The sequence below is a fragment of the Tigriopus californicus genome, chromosome 1 (assembly GCF_007210705.1).
Source record: "Tigriopus californicus strain San Diego chromosome 1, Tcal_SD_v2.1, whole genome shotgun sequence".
Lineage (NCBI taxonomy): Eukaryota > Metazoa > Arthropoda > Copepoda > Harpacticoida > Harpacticidae > Tigriopus > Tigriopus californicus.
Genome location: NC_081440.1, coordinates 13669911 through 13687598, shown reverse-complemented (window position 1 = coordinate 13687598; position 17688 = coordinate 13669911). Strand labels below are relative to the sequence as shown.

The 17688-nt window shown below is 40.8% G+C and overlaps 2 protein-coding genes and 1 long non-coding RNA gene across 3 annotated transcripts; 1 reads left to right on the top strand and 2 right to left on the bottom strand.

The window, feature by feature from the left end:
- The first annotated feature begins 2511 nt into the window (after positions 1-2511).
- LOC131893361 (uncharacterized) lies at positions 2512-4903 on the top strand. Its single transcript, XR_009374680.1, has 2 exons — positions 2512-3624; positions 3689-4903. It is a non-coding gene; the product is annotated as an uncharacterized LOC131893361 (long non-coding RNA).
- Positions 4034-9366, bottom strand: LOC131893327 (peptidoglycan-recognition protein SC2-like). Its single transcript, XM_059243330.1, has 7 exons — positions 9207-9366; positions 8904-9138; positions 5654-5792; positions 5403-5530; positions 4424-4592; positions 4225-4344; positions 4034-4144 (listed from the first exon to the last, which is right to left on the bottom strand). The coding sequence occupies exons 1-7, from the start codon at positions 9274-9276 to the stop codon at positions 4127-4129; spliced, it is 879 nt and encodes a 292-aa protein (XP_059099313.1). The 5' UTR covers positions 9277-9366; the 3' UTR covers positions 4034-4126.
- Positions 9367-10142: 776 nt separating this feature from the next.
- LOC131886893 (uncharacterized) lies at positions 10143-15874 on the bottom strand. The gene is made up of 13 exons (XM_059235383.1): positions 15717-15874; positions 15408-15487; positions 15215-15342; positions 14982-15150; positions 14788-14907; positions 14672-14696; positions 12889-13177; positions 11055-11191; positions 10911-10984; positions 10721-10848; positions 10485-10653; positions 10301-10420; positions 10143-10227 (listed from the first exon to the last, which is right to left on the bottom strand). The coding sequence occupies exons 1-13, from the start codon at positions 15781-15783 to the stop codon at positions 10195-10197; spliced, it is 1539 nt and encodes a 512-aa protein (XP_059091366.1). The 5' UTR covers positions 15784-15874; the 3' UTR covers positions 10143-10194.
- Between the last annotated feature and the right edge of the window lie 1814 nt (positions 15875-17688).

The window sequence follows — 17688 nt, the reverse complement described above, 5'->3', positions numbered from 1 at the left end:
GGCACAAATACCAACAAAATTTATGGAGGCGAGTATCTCTCTCAATTGAAAGGGCACGACTTTTGTCCATCTTCCACACCTTGGCCAAGATAGCCTTCAGGTCTTTCCAGTTCGCGTATATTCTTGCTCAAGTGCACCAATGCCCAATGGTTGGACTTGATTGCATTTGCATGAGTCAATGATACCTCATATTTGGCTTCATTTACCCACAGCTCTACGGTGTACATATTCCAAGAACCACTGCATGGTTCATTCCATATGGGACTTGGTATGTGTGTGTGTGTGGATGTGTACGAGTATCTGCGTGGCTGCTCCTCACCTTCATCGTCCACGTGGTTGGTGGCTGGTGTCATCTTTTCACTCTCTGTGCTCGCCCCTGCTTGGGAAAATGGGCTAAATTTAACCCTGACCTCTGTGTCGTTCTTCGTCAGTGGCTTCGTATACGCAAGTTGCTGCTCATCCTCCTCCTTGCTTGACGCATGCGGATGGATGGATGGCACCACGAACCACCTCCAAGTACTTCAATACTCCAGTACTTTTCCAACTATAGTACTGATGGGACTTCGCAATGGTTCAGAAGACTGCCGAGAAGGAATGTCCTGCTATTGCTCTTCCATCCACCTTCTCTCATCCCCCAGTTCTCATGACACTAACAAATGCTAAGTACATGAGGTGTATGGGAGTCAAAAGAGGCGGAGGAAGAGGAGGAGGAGGCCTGCATACCTTGAAATAGTTTGTAGTTGGCATGGAATTTGGTGCCAGTTTAACATGGAATGTATGAAAAGACGACGCCAATGGATTTCTCTTGCGCCAGAGCCCACCAACCAGTCAAATCGTCAACCAACCCTTAATGCAACCCGTCAACGGGGATGAGGAAATGATTCTTTACCGTTTCATCTTGGCCATTTTTCCTCACCCTCAAGTGCTTGGAACATGCGTCCACGTTTTTTCTTATTGTTAGGGGTACAATTTAGCATGAGATATGGTCCGGCTAATTAGAGTTTGTTTGGTCTAGAGGCTAAGTCTAAGTCAAGCTAGATCAAATGTTCGTGCAAATGGATATCTTTGATGAGAAGAGGAGGATTTCTCGCAATCGATCGGGATTTTGGTCTGGATTGTTTTGTTTTCAGGGTTAATCCCGATCTGATCATAGATTCCGAAACAAACAGCCGTCCATTTCAAAGCTAGTCCATCAATCGTTGCATTCGCTTCTGCATGATCCTCGATATAATCTGTATGCTCATCGTTTGGATTTCAAGGCGATCTATTCAACGGTAAGTCATGTAATCAAAATTGAGTTACTGGATCCTCCGTTGTCAGGGCCACTTTGGCGTCTTCGAATAGACGAAGATTTTTTTTTCACATCAAGGATTTCGCTCGGATTTCAGTTTTTGCCACTTCGTGCAAAGCCAGTCGAAAGTCGAAAACACTTAATCGAAAACAAAATCAAAATCCCAGCAATCAAAACTAAAGCTTGATGAGTCATTAAAGCTTCTTCGATTTCAAGGAGGTACCAACGTTCGGCTGAATTGCAGCTTTTTTGTCCGTTCGTAATTATCGCTTCAACCGTCTATCACTTGATTGAGGAAGCTGTAGTCACAACAAATGGAAAACTCTTAGGCTGCATTAGGATTGGATGGATTGGTTCGAGTCTGCATACTTCGATTAGAAACAGGTTAGGTTGCTTGTGTTAGTACAGGACCGAGTTAATTTGCCTATACCAATTCATCGGGCAACTTTTTTTTGAAGGTCATGGCCCAATTTCACGCTAACAAGAACATTTTTGACCTAATCTTCATCCCTCAAGTCATCGATCAGACCATTTGTCGTCTTTTTACGGATTATGCCTTGGGCCTGAATTTAATGATAATAATATCCAATGAAGGATTGTAGGTAAACTTCAAGGCTAGAGAGCGCATCAATTGGTACCAAAAATACAATGGGAGAAGCATTTGTGTACCCATCTTTCGCGTATTCAACTTTCCCAAAAACCTTTTTGTATGTTGTTGTCGACTAGATCTTGCACACGCTTGACCATTATGAATTGATGGTCGAGTGGATTTCCTCGTTGTTACCTTCAAGTGACCCTGAAAATTTCTCACCGGACAAACAAACATACCCATAAATTTAAAGCGCTGCATATTTGCAAGACTTTGTTGGACCGTCGAATACATTCGGAATTCTTCCAAGTTTAAGTAGAAACAATAAAATGTGATTCAACGACTCCTTGCACTCATTAAGTTTGGACGCACCAGCTGTTTTGACCGTCAAATCCGAGTACTAAATAGGTTCTATTTGCGCTCTTAGAATTGGTCATATTATTGGTAAACCCACGATAAGATTTTTGATCTCTCTTTGCTATACAATGATTAAGCGCTTTATCGAGCGTAGTTTTTCAAGCGTCACCAATGTCTCACGAGGACAACGAAAAGCAAGATGATCGAGATTGACACCATTCTTTCTACATAATTGGCATCGACAATTTTTTGGTGTTTCCAAATCGTACTTGTCATGATGCAATGGCTTTATTAGGCATGGTCGACGTCTCTTTTTGTGGTTCTGAATTTCGAGTTACACGAATTGGTTTTGAGTTTTTTCTCTTCCTCTCTTTGTGTGGCTCTTTCTCTCAAGGATTTCAAGTCGACCGCGTTCATCTGAAGTGTTGGAGCCTGTATTCAAGTCACATTCTCGAGATCCCGCCGATTTGATCAAACTTGAGAGGTTCTTAGGGGGGTCTAGATTTCTTTCGATTCGACCTCTGCACCTGGCGGTTAATTGAAATCGGAATGATTGAACCATGCATGTCAGAGCGTATCGAGGCTGCACTTACATAGTGTTGCCATTTGCTTTGCATCCAATCACCTTTGCTCAGCTCAGCTCATGACACGAAGGTCCTTGAATCCGGATTTGCTTCAACAGACCTAAACCAGTCTCGCCGTAGTCAGAGACTCACTCCTCGAGACTCATCCAGGAGTTTTCATATCTGTCCATCGTTGCTCGGAGGAAGGAATGTCACCCACCAGGACTGTCAGCTGAACATTATGAACTTTGCTTGGCTGTCAAAAACCAAGCAATTGCTCAGTCGATTCCTCAGTATCACTCGAAATTCATGTCCGCAGTGACGAGGACTAGATACATACATCGATACGGACGGAGTCATGACCAACCTTGTTTTCGAAATCTTCCGCCCGGGTGTCAAACTGCCATTGACTCGTGTCAAAGTCACTTCTTTTCCTGCAATGCCCAAATCACCTCTGGAAACCAAGCAGCAGCTGTGGAAGGTGGCCTGCGTCTGGCAGCGACAATCCGAGTTTGTTGTAAGCACTTCTCGGTCGGATCCATCCCATTCTCGAGGATTTCCTGCAATTTCCTCTGCCCTATTCTCCGGTTAGCAAACCGGGCGCGAAAGGCTCGCTCTTTCAGATCACAAAGGTGTACGTACCTACGCTACATACAGTATTAACCCAAGAAGGAGAAAGAAATGAGCGTTTAAAAAGGAACAACAGTTCAAGGACGTCACTTCTGACTCGTGCACACCGTCGGAAATATGAATGGATCTGGAAGTGGACATGTTTCTGGGGAGGCTAATGGATCTCGCTATGCAGGGCTTTTACCACCATTGAGGTGTGTTGTGAGGTAAGGCTGATGCTGATGACTTATAAATGATGTGGACTAACATTTCTCGCAGTGCTCAGTTTTGCCAACGATGAGTGAGCAAATGGATATGACACCCTAAATGTGAGCATGCTTCAAGTGTTTTAAGGAAGACGGAACCTACAAGCGGACGGTTTCGTGTTGCTTGGGGTGGTGTTTCTAGCACCATTGATGTGTGGTGTCGTTTTCCGTCGTCGTAACTTCAGTACGTCCCAAGTCATTGATGATGGGTTTTAATGCCATGATTACACCTATCTGCGCTTCCTAACGATCTCCACCGAAAACAATAGTTCCCTGGGGCCTTCTACTTGACCTATGTTCCACAATCAACGGTGTTTTGAGTTCAAAAACAAGAGGAACTGCTGTGCCTCAAAACCGCTTTTGGATTCTTCCGTCAATTCATCTCTCGTTTATTTTGATTGATCAGGGAGGGTGAATGCGGATCTCAAGATACGAGTCGTATTAGCATCGCTTAAGGACTTCCAGGTGTCTGAAAACGAAATTGGAGGATTCCCGGAGTTGTAGTTAGTCGATTCGTTTGTGAGTGTTGATTATGCGATACATCCTTACCCATTTCGGCCAGCTTTGAATGGTTTGGTAGAGTTTGTCTCCAGGACAATCGGTACTACCCGCTTGACGATGGCCAAACATCTCGTAATTGGATTGCACCTTTCCAAGCCCCACGGCACACTTCACAGTAAAGAATCGAGAAATGATTAGGTCATGCTTCAGTCAATGTCAGGCTTCAAATCGTCAAAGTGGAACATACCGAAGCCAGTTGTTGGTATACATCCATGGCTTCTTGAGTGGGGTTTTTCGTCATGAAGCTACCAATGAAGCAAGTCCCATATCCAACGGAGTTGTACCCTTGGGTGTGGGCTCCAATCTTATTCCATCCGCGGCCCTCATACACGTTACCATCTCCACCAACTAGGAAGCTAATGGTAAAGAAGACTTGATTTCAGAAGGCCTTAAGAAGAAGAACACATTTCAATTCTTAATTAGATTGGCATGGTTCCTTGATGACAAGCTTGCTGAAATTTGATTTTAGCTTGCAAAACCCCGTTTTCAATCACATGTCATTCTCTCTCGGCAGATGAAGATGATTGTGACTCATCTTATTCGGTACGCTTTACAGAATTGAGAAGATTGAATTTAGAAAATTGTCGCCGTCTTAGATTGTGCCTGATATAGTTTGATAACCCCCCAAATGATGCTATTAATGTTTAAATAAACTGTAGCAACAGGAGCCAAACATCTGAATTTATTCTCTGCTAAATAACACACTTTGTTTGCCATAATTCATTTTTCCATTTTTTTCCCCAAATCTTGTTTTTTTAATCACACATGTGTGATTTTACATTTTACAAGTGTTACCTTTACTCACCTCCATTTTGTATTCTCACCATTCGTACCTCACATTACTTATGGTGAAAAGTCATTTTTCACCTTCCCATCTTCCCCAAGGTTATTTTTCAATTAAATAATACTTGAGCTTGGGTTATAACGGCTGATGCTCATGTTTCTAGTGCCATGGCAAAAGCCTAGATGAATCATATGTTATTAACAAGTGTAATCATTTTAACTTTCTTGATATTGTCGCATTCCATCTCTTGTTCCTTTTACCACTATAGTGTAGTCTTCGCCATCTAACGGATCATTTCAAAACCTCCCCTTGAAAGATTCAGCCTAACCTTAAAACGTGTTGCGCTCTTAATTGTAATTTGCCGTATCCAAGCTTGGCTCACCTGTATCCAATGTCGGACCAACCATTGCTATCCATATGGTAGTTTTGGATTCCCCGAACCTGGGCCATGCAATCTTCTTGGTTGTAACAATCGGGACCTTCAGCATGATGAACGAACATGTTGGGCACCTACATACGTACACGTTCATAATAGTACAAATGGGTTGATGCCAAATGAAAGAGGTTGGCGTTGGCTAATGTCAATGAGCAGTCTGTGGCAACCATCAAGGGCTTCTAATATGCAACACTTACGCTGTCGCCCATGAAGCTGGGATTGGCAGGCCTGGCGCCCCATTCAGCCCGACTGATGATTCGGGGACAATCACCTTCATCGGGTTTTTGACAACATTGTCGTTCGTTCGGGCCACCACATTTTCCTCCGGTGTACACCCTGTTTTGGTGATGAAATGAAACGGTCATAAATTTGCCAACAATCTGGAGAGAAGTGCATTAGCGGCATGGAAATAACCCCTTATTTGTGGCTCGATGAAGAGATGAAAAGAAACGGACATTAATGACACGTTTGCTAACTTAACGACTTTTGGTGTTGGATTAAAATGCGAAATGAATAACGTTTGGCTATAAGTGGGAGTTTCTTGTTTGCATTGAATGCGACGAATTCGTTGCGGAAACCTATTTGTAGGACATTTGATTGTTTGAATAACCCTTTTCATTGCCTTTTGATAAAGCGTTGTGATGGTCTCGAAATAAGACAAAGTTTGTTTAAGATTCCTCTTGTGCAAAGGAAAAGAGTAGCAAATCCTCCCCTGGTTGAAATATTGCAATTTCCTGTTTAGGATATAGAGTTCCTAGTTCTTGCTTCATTTCCACTTTGTAAAACCCAGATCTTCTTAATGGCTATTACAAATCAATATGAAATTAAGTCAAAAGTGATGGATCAAATGAGCGTACTGTAATCATCGAGATTCTTAATGCGTTGGATGGCGTTACATGAATATACTAAGGAATCGCTTTATAATTGTCATCTCAATCTACTTACATGATTTTAATAATGGTATACCATGCGTTCTTAGTTTAGCTTCCTTGACTCGAAAAAAATCCATCTTTTGTGTTTTGGTTTAACTTTTCACCTCGTTTGATGATCAACTAGAATTATAGACTCGACTTCCAATGATTAAGAAATTTCAATGATCAAAGTATCAATGTGAAAGCAAATTCAAAATTAGTTTGTGCGATATTTTTACCCACACTTCCCTTGTGAGGGTGCAAGCCATGGGTGAAATTTTGGGAATGCGATTTTCCTCCATAGTCTGGCACCGCTAGCTTCAACCATAAAACCATAGAAAACCATAACTAGAATGCTTAAGTTCAACAGGAGCTGTACCGCATGCGCATGTTTTCAGGTCAGCTGACGCTGGTGGAAATGGGACAACGATATTTCGTTAAATCTTGCTTCAGCCAAGTTGAATTATTATCATGAAACGTTTTTTATTCCTCTTTAGTCTTAATATCTTTTGAATCTTACACATATACAGGTAGAAAGAGTGGTAGAATAATAAAAAACATGCTTTTTAGGGCATAATACACGTAACATGTCAAAAAAAGATTTGGACATTAGTAGAGCAAATCATGTACTCTATTGATTGCCCTTGTTTAGCAACGCATCTCGAAAATCTGGAAAGTGTAACAAAATGTATCCGAAATTGCAACGCAATGATGAGGCATTTGGAATTTCGTTTCAATCTCCCAACAATGTGCTTGAATGTGGGCGACATGATTGCGCCTATACGTAAACAAGGTAATTCCGACACCTCTGGAGGTCAGCCTGAACCCAGGCTTGTTCCTTGCGTTTCAGTTAAGTGTTTCCACCACATGGATGAAAACTTTAACTTGAGCCCCATTTTAACCTCTTCAAAATTTCGTTCTTAAAAATGTGGTCGGACAACTTACTCAAACCCGTTTTATGAAGCGTGCTGGACGAGAGCAATTGCTTGACAAGGAGTCTTATTAGGGGTTTCTACTCTGAATTTGGACGAGCCGTCAACGATTCAAATTTGCACCATAGTTGTCCTAAGTAGCTTGACTACGAATGAAACATTTTTTCCACCAGCGACAGCTGAGACGAAAACATGCGATCGCAGCGCCCTTGATCGATCTATATATAAAGTTATCTATGCATAAAACCATGAACGGGAATTCGGAATCTTCTAGGCTAATATTTTTGCATTCTTTGCGACCATCCATCATGACAAGCGAAAAGGGTAACAGATCTATGCCAATTACTTTTTATATTATTACATTTTTCTAAATGTCATTAACTTTGACTTCAGTCGTTCAGTTTTCAGATGTAATTAATTTCAATTGGCTGCAAATTGTGATAGAAATACTATAAATATTGATTTCAAATACATTGTCCTCTTTTTTAGATTTCTCAAGCCATTTTAGTAATCTTTCTTTTTGTTATGACCAGCTTATAAACAACATTGACAACAAAAATGATTCGGAGGGCAAGGTTTTACTAAAATATTTCAACTACATCTGCTAAACTGGCATTTACAATGGCTTTGATTTCAAATGTAATTAACGATTCCTTGGAAATTTTATTCCAAGTACGTTTTCAAAATCAAAATCGAAATTCCCTCACACGTCACAAAAGAAGCAACCACTAGTATGTAGGATAAAAGAAAGTGAACTTCTTTCGATCCCTGTCATGAGATATGAGGAGTTCGTTTGGTGGAGAAAGTCATGCATGATGATTATGTAAAGTTAGGCCTTTAGAGGAAGAGCCGTTTCAGTCAGCTCTTTATTCTTGGAAAAATTAGAGGATACGTTCAGCTCTCTATAAGCTATCATCTAATTCATTCGTATTCTTTTTGATCTTCTGGACGCAAAAGCTACAACAGTCTTGTGTGTTTCAAAACCATTTGTTGCGCACAGTTGCTATTCGTCAGGTTGCGTGTTTTCACAGAAACATTCCGTAAAGACTTCAGCCGAAAATTACTAAAAAATACCCAACTCCTACGACAGGAATTGCGACTGGTTAGGGTGTATTGCCAGATTTTAACATGAATTTTACAATATCGTCGAGTTTGTGATTGTTACTTTTGAGATTGAATTTGTCCTATCGACTTGTGTGAAAGTTACCGATTGTTGTGTGTTTAGGTTAATTTTCGGACTTTATGCAGCAAAGCCAATTTTTACAACAGAACAATCTGAATTTTTCCGCATATGAAATATTTCCTTTGTCCTCTCCTAATGATGGACCCAAGCCTCGCACACCAATATATTCTTGTCAATGAGTACCTTACCAAAACCCCAAAGTCATGACGATAGATTGAATGCAGAAGACTCTTGTGGCAAACAACCGTGCAATTTGAAGCATTTAAAAAATATTTCAGCGAGAAATACAAGAAGGAGTATTCATTCCTTCGCGTTCGCTTTCGAGTTCGTAGGGGCAAAACCAAAGGCAAACTTTCGACTGAAAGAACTTCCGAAAGATTACAGTTGTCTACCTTACATATCAAAAACCATTTTAACCTACCCATCGCAATAATTCGAGTTCAGTTTGCAATCTCCACCCGCTTCTTCACACGCCCCGTCTCCAGCACTCCATTCGTTCTCATTATCCTGACAGGTTTGGTCGCAAGAAAGGCAACATCGAATGTTGCTGTCACCGGTGCAAAGGCCAGTTTCCACGCCCCCGTTGCACACATAATACCGCCAATCCACGCAAGTTCCACCCATATTTGTACACAATTCATCGCCCTTGGAGCTTCCTACGTGTGTGTAAAGATCTTGACCCCTGGGCTCAAGTTTCAGCGTGGTGAGATTGAGACACACTTACCGGGCATCCCTTTGGGCAAACCCCATGATGAAGCAACAAAAAAAGACGAAAGTAAAAGAAGACGGAACATCCTTTTTAGACGAGAAGTTCACTCAAAAGATATTAGGACTTTGAGTTGGTCGTCAAAGAAGTTGTTAAGATAATAATGTTGTTTATTTGGATTATGGCACGCACATGTCGGGAGAGATAGCGTTAATAAAATAAATTAGCTGGATGAAGGTCTAAAGGCGGAATTCTACTTACAGAGTGGCAGCCGCGTTACTAAAAGATGCATGCATCTTTTGTCAACCAAGGTGTTTTCTGTATTTTTTACGCACCTATACTTTGATGGGTTGGATGACCTTGCATGACCAAGCTTGAGTGAGCAAGAAATAACAAGGCTCGGGGAATAAAATCGTTAATGCCTTCAACAGCTTCCACTCCTGCTTTGATGGCGTCATCAAAGCCAATGGCAGGAAAAAAAACAATCCTAAAGGATACTAGCTATGGCCTATGAAATTTGAATTCAATTCTCTAAGGCAACAAAGAGTTAATTGAAGGCATCAAAGCCTACATATTCCCAACAGATATTTAAGGCAAGCGACAAATATTAATGAAGGGGCCCGAGAAAGAAGAGAAGTGGACTTCATTGTTTTAACTTGCCTGGATTCTCGAGGGCTTGAAGGTGCTCTCAATACACACATTAAGCCTACTACGGTCACTAGAATTGACCCTAAAACCTGGCCTGGGACAAAGCTCATGAATGCTTTTGAAGACGCACAGTATCAGTAAAGATGCTTAATAAGCATCTTCAAACATCAGATACCTTTCGTACCTTCTCTGAACACTGTCTACTCTCAACCTCTCTAGTCTCTCCCAAAACTTTCTCATTCCTTTGATGTCTGCAATAAGATATCTATTATCTCTAAACCTTTGCCCCCATTAAAAGAATGCTCGTTGATGATTCGGTTTCATTTATTCAAATTGGTTTTGAGATGTAGGGAACAAATTATTGGTCCTTCTTTGATGGGGATCCTGGGGTCTAGAAAAAGAAAAGAGAACACATTAATGTAACTTAAATTAGCTTCTGGATCAAAGCGCAACAATTTTCCTACCCAGTTCTTCCAGCCTTGGATCGTCTGGTAAAGCTTGTCTCCAGGGCAGTCGGTGCTTCCAGCTTGTCGGTGACCAAACATTTGATAACTGGATCGAACATATCCGTTATCCACGGCGCACTAAAAGAGCAATTTATTTGAGAACAGTCCCAGTCATCCTCAACCCATTCTCAAGTTATCTGACCTCAGCCAGCCTCTGGTAGACGCTCATGGCGGCCTCAGTAGGGTTCTTGGTCATGAAACTTCCGATGAAACAGGTTCCATATCCCACGGAGTTATAACCTTGAGTGTGAGCTCCTTGCTTGTTCCAGCCACGACCTTCATAGATGTTACCATCTCCACCCACCAAGAAGCTGAAATCCGTCGATCCCTCTTTAATTGTGTCACATGGTACGGCCTTTGAAGACCAATGGAAACTACCTGTAGCCAATGTCAGCCCATCCGTTGCTGTCCATGTGATAGTTCTGGATTCCCCGCACTTGTCTCATACACTCCTCTTTGTCATAGCAATCCGGACCTTCAGCGTGATGAACAAACATGTATGGAACCTACAGGCCGATCAAAAGCAATGAGTACCCAGCTAAAATAGGAACTATAAAGTGGTTCATACATTGTCTCCCATGGAGGATGGATTAGCAGGGCGGGCTCCCCATTCTGCCCTGCTCACAATTGAAGGACAAGCCTCTAAGAAAGAATAAGATATCTACTAAGACTAATTGAACCGGGGGTTTGATAGAAGTTAGGATCAACTTACTTGGTTGTTTGGGGAAAGCTGAAGTGACGGCCAAGCTGCAAGCCAAGGTCAGAGCTACCAATTTCAGTGCCATGATGAATGCAAGGTGTGTAATCACGAACTTTCTTTTTATACCGATAGATCTTTGAGTCCTCGAATTTTATACTTGATAGTACATTTCATCTGAGAACGGATAATCAAAGCAAATTTGCCAAGGTCTTTACGAGTTACCATTTGAAATTTGGTAAAGATTCAGAGACAACAAGCCCTAGGAGCCGTTTCGAGCGGTTTAAGGCACTTTCTATGTTGAAAAAGTTACCTTTTGCGATTGGCTCCCAGTAGAATTTTGGCTCAAACAAAGACCCGCCATAATGATTCAATGAATTTGAAGCTGATGAAGAAAGTACATGCGTAGCCTTCTTCGTACGTTCTTGTGCGCTTTTGCTTCAAGCATTTTTTTTATTTTTTTTCTAATTCTATTTATGAACACAAAAAATGGCGAAAAAAATCTGCATTTTTGTATGCTTCGTTGCAATTTTTCCTTTCTTTTGCTTTTTCAACTGCATTATTTGCAAATTTAATTGCAAATAATTTGAACACCATTGGTGATTATTGAAAATGGTTTAGTGAGGGTCGCAAAACGTGTTTGAGTCCGTAAGGCTTTTGGTAGGTATTGCTCTCATTATTAGGTCAATAACAAGCTAAATTTGCACAAGTATTAATTTCTACACGTCAACGTACACAAAGCCGGATCAACGCTAATCTTAATAGTGACGACATTTGTTTAGATATGAATTGCCCAAAGTACGGCTAGCATCATGTCAATATTTGAAGTCTTCAATCAAGAAATCCCTTTACTTAGAACAAGTCATGTAAGGTCACTTGGAATCTTCTCAAAGATTTGAAACTGAATAAATTTTAAACGTCACACGTCACACTTTTGAAAATTCGAGCATGTATCTAGTTTGGCCGGTCAAAACTTTCAATTGCACATTCTGATTGTTAACCTTTCTATAGCGAATATTTCCTCGCAAATTGCACTTGTTTTACAATGTTCCATATTTTGGCCTTGAAACTTTTTCCTTCTTAAGAGTTTGACATATATCAAAAACGACTACTCTAATTATCCTCGAGTGACCTTCACAAGAAAGTTAAACGTTAAACGAAAGGCAGCTCCTCAAGGGACTTTGTGTTGCAAACCTTGCTCGGTTTTTTCTTTGCCATAACATGGATTGTCTTGTATCTTATTCCACATGAAATTCAAGTCAAATCATTAGAACATCATCAAAATTTGCACTTTACCAAGTGGTATCATCAGTTATATTTTACTACAAGTCAAAACAATGAGTGTCCCAGTTACGAAAAGAACAATTTACTTGAACCGCAACTGAAAGATGCTCCCAAAAGCATTCATTGAAGGCGAAGAAAGTTTCTCTTTTTTATAGCGGAGGTGTGGCTTAATGGCTTGAGGAGTTTCTTACTATGAAAGAAGTCCCCGGTTCGAATCTCTTCCCCGATCTTTCTCAAGGTAGCTTCATGTGCTAACTACATCCAACCACAGACGCAGAACCAATCTGATACGGAAATGACACTGCCTTTCAGAACTTGGATATGATTAATGTGGTCGGGCAGGGCTCAATCCTCCGACTGTGACATCTCAAAGGCACAAAAATACCAGGATATTATTTCAACCGGATGACACAGAAGACCGGAACTACGTAATTCGAATAAAAAGGTAGGAGATCAACTCAAGCTTTAGGTAGAATACTGTAGAGGGCAATTTTATTGATCCTTACTTGTCAAAGTCAGGTTGTTATAATAATTTATTCTTTTATGATCGTTGTCTTAATCTTGCGTGGCGTCTCGCAAATCGTCTCCGAGTTTTTCCGCAGCACTTTTCACGTCCTTGCCAAATTTGCTCAACGATCCCATGACTTCATCTTTTGGACTAGGCTCGTTTTGACGGCTGAAGCTATCCACCGAGTCTTCTGCGGACCGAATGCCCCGTTTGGCCGAATCTGCGGCGCGATCTACGGCTTTTTCAAACTCACTCTTATTGGCATCTTTGATGTAAATCTTGTAGAAATAATACGATCCAACGGCGATCACAGCTCCCAAGACAATGGATCCCAATGAAATTCCGTCTGATCCCATTGTTGAAGACGATCTAACTGAAACTGAGTTTGATGAAATGGCTAATTTGTTGCCAAGTTTTAGCTGAGAGACACACCCTTGAAAAGTAATGAGTGAACTTTCCTCAACGTAATGCAATACACAGATGTATCTTGTCCATCGTATATGTGACCCGAAGCAAATCGACAAAAACGACCGAATCTGGAGCCAAGTCAGTTTTAGCTTCGCCCTGGACGGAATCGTTCTAGCTGCCTTGGCCACTTTTGAGTTTGGCAATGAATGTTCAGATCAAACTGCATTTACGGCCTCCTCAACTGCAAACATGGAGTCTGATCCTAAAGGTTCAACAAAATGAGATGAGCTGTTTGCAAAATAACTTACTCAGATCAGACCTCTGTCGAAAGCTTTTTAGAATCAAATAACCGGGGTTACAATTCCATCGGTTTTGAATGTAAAATTAGACCGTGAAGAAATGGGTTAAATTATATTTTTCACTAATTAGACAATTACAGAAAACGTATTTTATTAACCTAAAGTCAAGGATTTTTGCCCTTTCAAGCGAAAGCATGTTTAGACTGCAACTGAATATGAACTGATAATACATTATTGTTCATTGTTTATGCCACCCTGAATAACTGAAGAACGGAATAATCAATAATACTTTCGTGATTGGAACGATTTCCTTTGTTTTGACCATCTCCTCAAATGAGTACACGCAACTGTGTTGATTAATAAAAACTCGTAAATGAGAGCATATTTTGCTTTGTCCATGTAGTACACCGCAAGTTAGGTTCACTCGCAATGATGGCGTTACTCATCATTAATTCACTTGTCTTGCCATAGAAAAGGATTTCAGAGCACTTCAAACTGTGACTCGAAACTTGGAAGTTATAGGAATGAATCTACATCGAAGTGTCATTTTTTGTATAACCAAAGCCAAACTGATACTTTTCATCCTAATGGGTAATAAAATGGATAAAGAAACACAATAGGCAGCAAGTTTTGCGTGTTAAAACCACCAAATTACTTCAACTACTCTTAAAAACACGTTTTTCATGACTTATTTTTTCCTCCCTCGGTGATGCCTGGATCTAATCATGACAGAAAATGCCTTGCAAAGGCTGAATTTAACATCGTTGACTCTGAAAAGAAGCTGAAAACACAATTCTAGGACACAAAATTCGAGTATATATCTTATTCTTAAGTATAGTAGAAATAAGAGCAGAATTATGGCTAGAACAAAAACATTTTCTATGGTTGAAAGGCGACACATATCTGGGACCAATCTAAAACCATACACACCGAGACGAGCTACTTGCTTGACAATATGATTTAAGTGTAATTGGTTTCAATCTCAATATTGCAATGGCGCAGCTATAATCACAATTACATCACAGGCCTGACTCTGACGAAGCTAGCTAAGAATAAAAGCGAACAAGTACAGTTTCAATATTTATTGCATCGGATTTGGTAGGTTTGGCTCTGAATGTAGTGTCAGTCTTTTTAGTGTTTGCCAATTTGTCCGTCAGTCTGAAAAACAAAACATTCCATTTTCAAATTGTAAGTCATTCAACATTTGAAATCATTAAAATCATGTTCTGTATATAAAATGTCGTCTCACCCAATGAGGATAGCTCTTGATGGTCTCGTAGAATGTGTTTCCGGGGCATTCGGTTGCACCAGTTTGTCGGTGACCCTTCAGTTCGTAAGTGCTCTTGACCTTGCCCAAGGACACGGCACACTACATGAAAGAACAAAGGATGATCGTTAACAATCTAAAGCTTCCCCAGGGTTTAGTGATTCAGTGATTCTCACATCAGCCAATTCCTGGTAAGCGTTTTGAGCCGCTTGTGTTGGGTTGGTGGAGGTGAAGGTACCGATGAAATCGATACCGTAACCAACGGAGTTAAAGCCGTAGGTATGAGCTCCGACCTTGTTCCAGCCACGACCCTCATAGATATTACCGTCTCCTCCAATCAAGAAGCTGTTCAAAGGCAGTTCATGAGACAGGTACGTAACTTGAGGCTCAAATATCTTCCTCCTTTTACCTGTATCCAACATCGGACCAACCGTTCGAGTCCATGTGGTAATTCTGGATTCCCTGGACCTCAGCAATACATTGGGCCTTGGTACTGCAAGAAGCTCCAGCGCTGTGATGGATGAACAAGTAGGACACCTGATTAAATAAGAGCGAATGAAATTAGGGTAAACAAAAGGAATACATGGCTTTTAGAGACTTACAGAGTCTCCCATGTAGGTGGTTCCACCTGGGGCTCGAGCTCCCCATTCGGCACGGCTTACAATGGGTGGGCAAGCGGCTCCTAAAAAATGGGAACACATTTTATGCCTCGTGTCCTCTGTAAGGTCACGAGCGTAAAATTTGGTGTTTGAACCATGAGTTGCAATTTCATAGAAGTGAGGTGTTGAATAGCCCCTTCGGAAGAGAAAGTGATCATCTAGTGATTCTGGGAAATGTTGGTGCGCGGGCATCACGATAAATTTGTTAATTTCAGTCAATGATTTGGTTTTAAAAATAGTATGTAGACTCACGGTTTTGCGGAGCGGCAGATGCCACAAAAGCCAGAGCAGAGAGAACGAGGATAACTTTAAAAGCCATTTTGATAATGACCAATTGTGGCAAAAGGACTCCTTATATATCAATCCAAAATATCAGGGTGTGGACTATCAAGTGGGCTGATACATGATTAGACGGGTACAATGTAACGAGTGTATGTACAAGGAATACACCACGAAACCCACGTCGAGAAAAAACTTTGAAACTAAGGAAAAGAGATCAATTTACTGTTATTGTACTCAAATCGATTGTTGTGTCCCAAAAATATGAAGCAATCGTCCCAGTCAACGGTGCTTGCCTTGACTGTATCTCAGCCCCAAAGGCTCCAAAGCCCCAAAGGCTTTCTGTACTATTGCAATTGACTAAAAACAATAACTTGACTCTGAGGCTTGTTTGCTGAAGATTAGATCGTTCCATAAGCTTTGAAGGGACACGGACCTGTGCTTATTAGATGGATAAATTTGCGGGTAGTTTGCGCACATCGAAATTCTAAAGGAACATCTATCAAGGAAATTGCATTCTGAACCTTCCCATAGCTTTTGAATTGTTCCAGTCTGTCCATTCTATGAATTAATCAGCTCAAATATTTTGCAAATGTGAGAATCAGCAATCGACATATATTTAACCGCAATATGTACCCACAGTACATCTTTTCTGATGACAAGTAAACGGCCGATATTTACAGTCTTCTAAAAAGCAGAAATTTATGCATTAATAAAATTTTGACGCTTATTGCAAATTGGGATATTGTTTTCTAATGCAGTAAGTTCGTTTTCCCATGAAGTGAGTTTTGGTGCATTATTGTCTTTCACCCTGATTGGCTCACAAAGCCCTCGTATTATCGTCTACACATGTTTGTGGCCCCAATTACCCTATCAATGGTACGTCTAACTAATTTTCTGCTTTAGGCATAGGTGCAAGTGATCGTCGCCAACAATTTTCAAACATGTTGAGGGTCTGAATTTAAAAATACACGAAACAAACTCTTAAACATGGAAGAACTGTGAAAGGTGGCTGTGGCCAAACTTGATCAAGTGGAGACCGCCATCAAAATCGCCAACATTTTGGCATCCACCGCATCAAAGTTTGCAGCAATAATAAGTTCCCTCCCGCCACCAGGGTTTTCTCCACGTCCAGGCCTAGTTTGGACAAAGGTTAGACTCCAGAGGATTCTGATCGAAACTGATTTGGCCCCCAAACAACCCCAAGCTAAATCCCCTGGATTACAACATCCGGGGGCATGTAGAGCCACAACAATTTGGGCAAGCTGAAGGCGTCAGTTGGCGACGCTTGGGCCGCCATGGACAATGGGTACATGAAGAAGATTTTCCCCAACTTTGTCATTTGACTCAAGTTCTACATGGCCGTCAAAGGCGGTGTATTTGAATAAGATGATCCTATGATATTGGCCTTTCAACTTTAATCTTATGTATTTAGCTCCTCCACTCATGAGATCTACTTCATAAAGCCCATTAAGATCAATTTGTAGATGAAAATATGGCGCACCCGGTAAAGCAATGAAAAATAGGTTAAATATTGAAATATTCTTTAGATATATTAAAAACGATGGAATACTGTTGTTTCTGAAAAGCTTTCAAAGGAACCTTTCAAATAATAGGCATAAAAACAGCCAACAAATCTTTGTTGTTGTTTTTAGATTAGTTTTTAGTGGAGCCAAATAGTCTTTCGACTTAACATAATTCTCGATATTATAATATATTCATAGATCACGGAACTCCTGGATGTGTTGCATTAATCAACCTTAGAATAAGACGTTCGTTCTATAGTGAGCGGTTCTTTGGTTCGAGGTTAAACTAAGAACATATTTTATCTTCACGGACTACATTTTCTAATACAACTGAACTCGACTGCTTATTAACCCAATATCCGTTGCATCGAATTCCCTTAGCCTGAACAAAGCCTAAGGGCCAGCCTTGCTCAACTTAT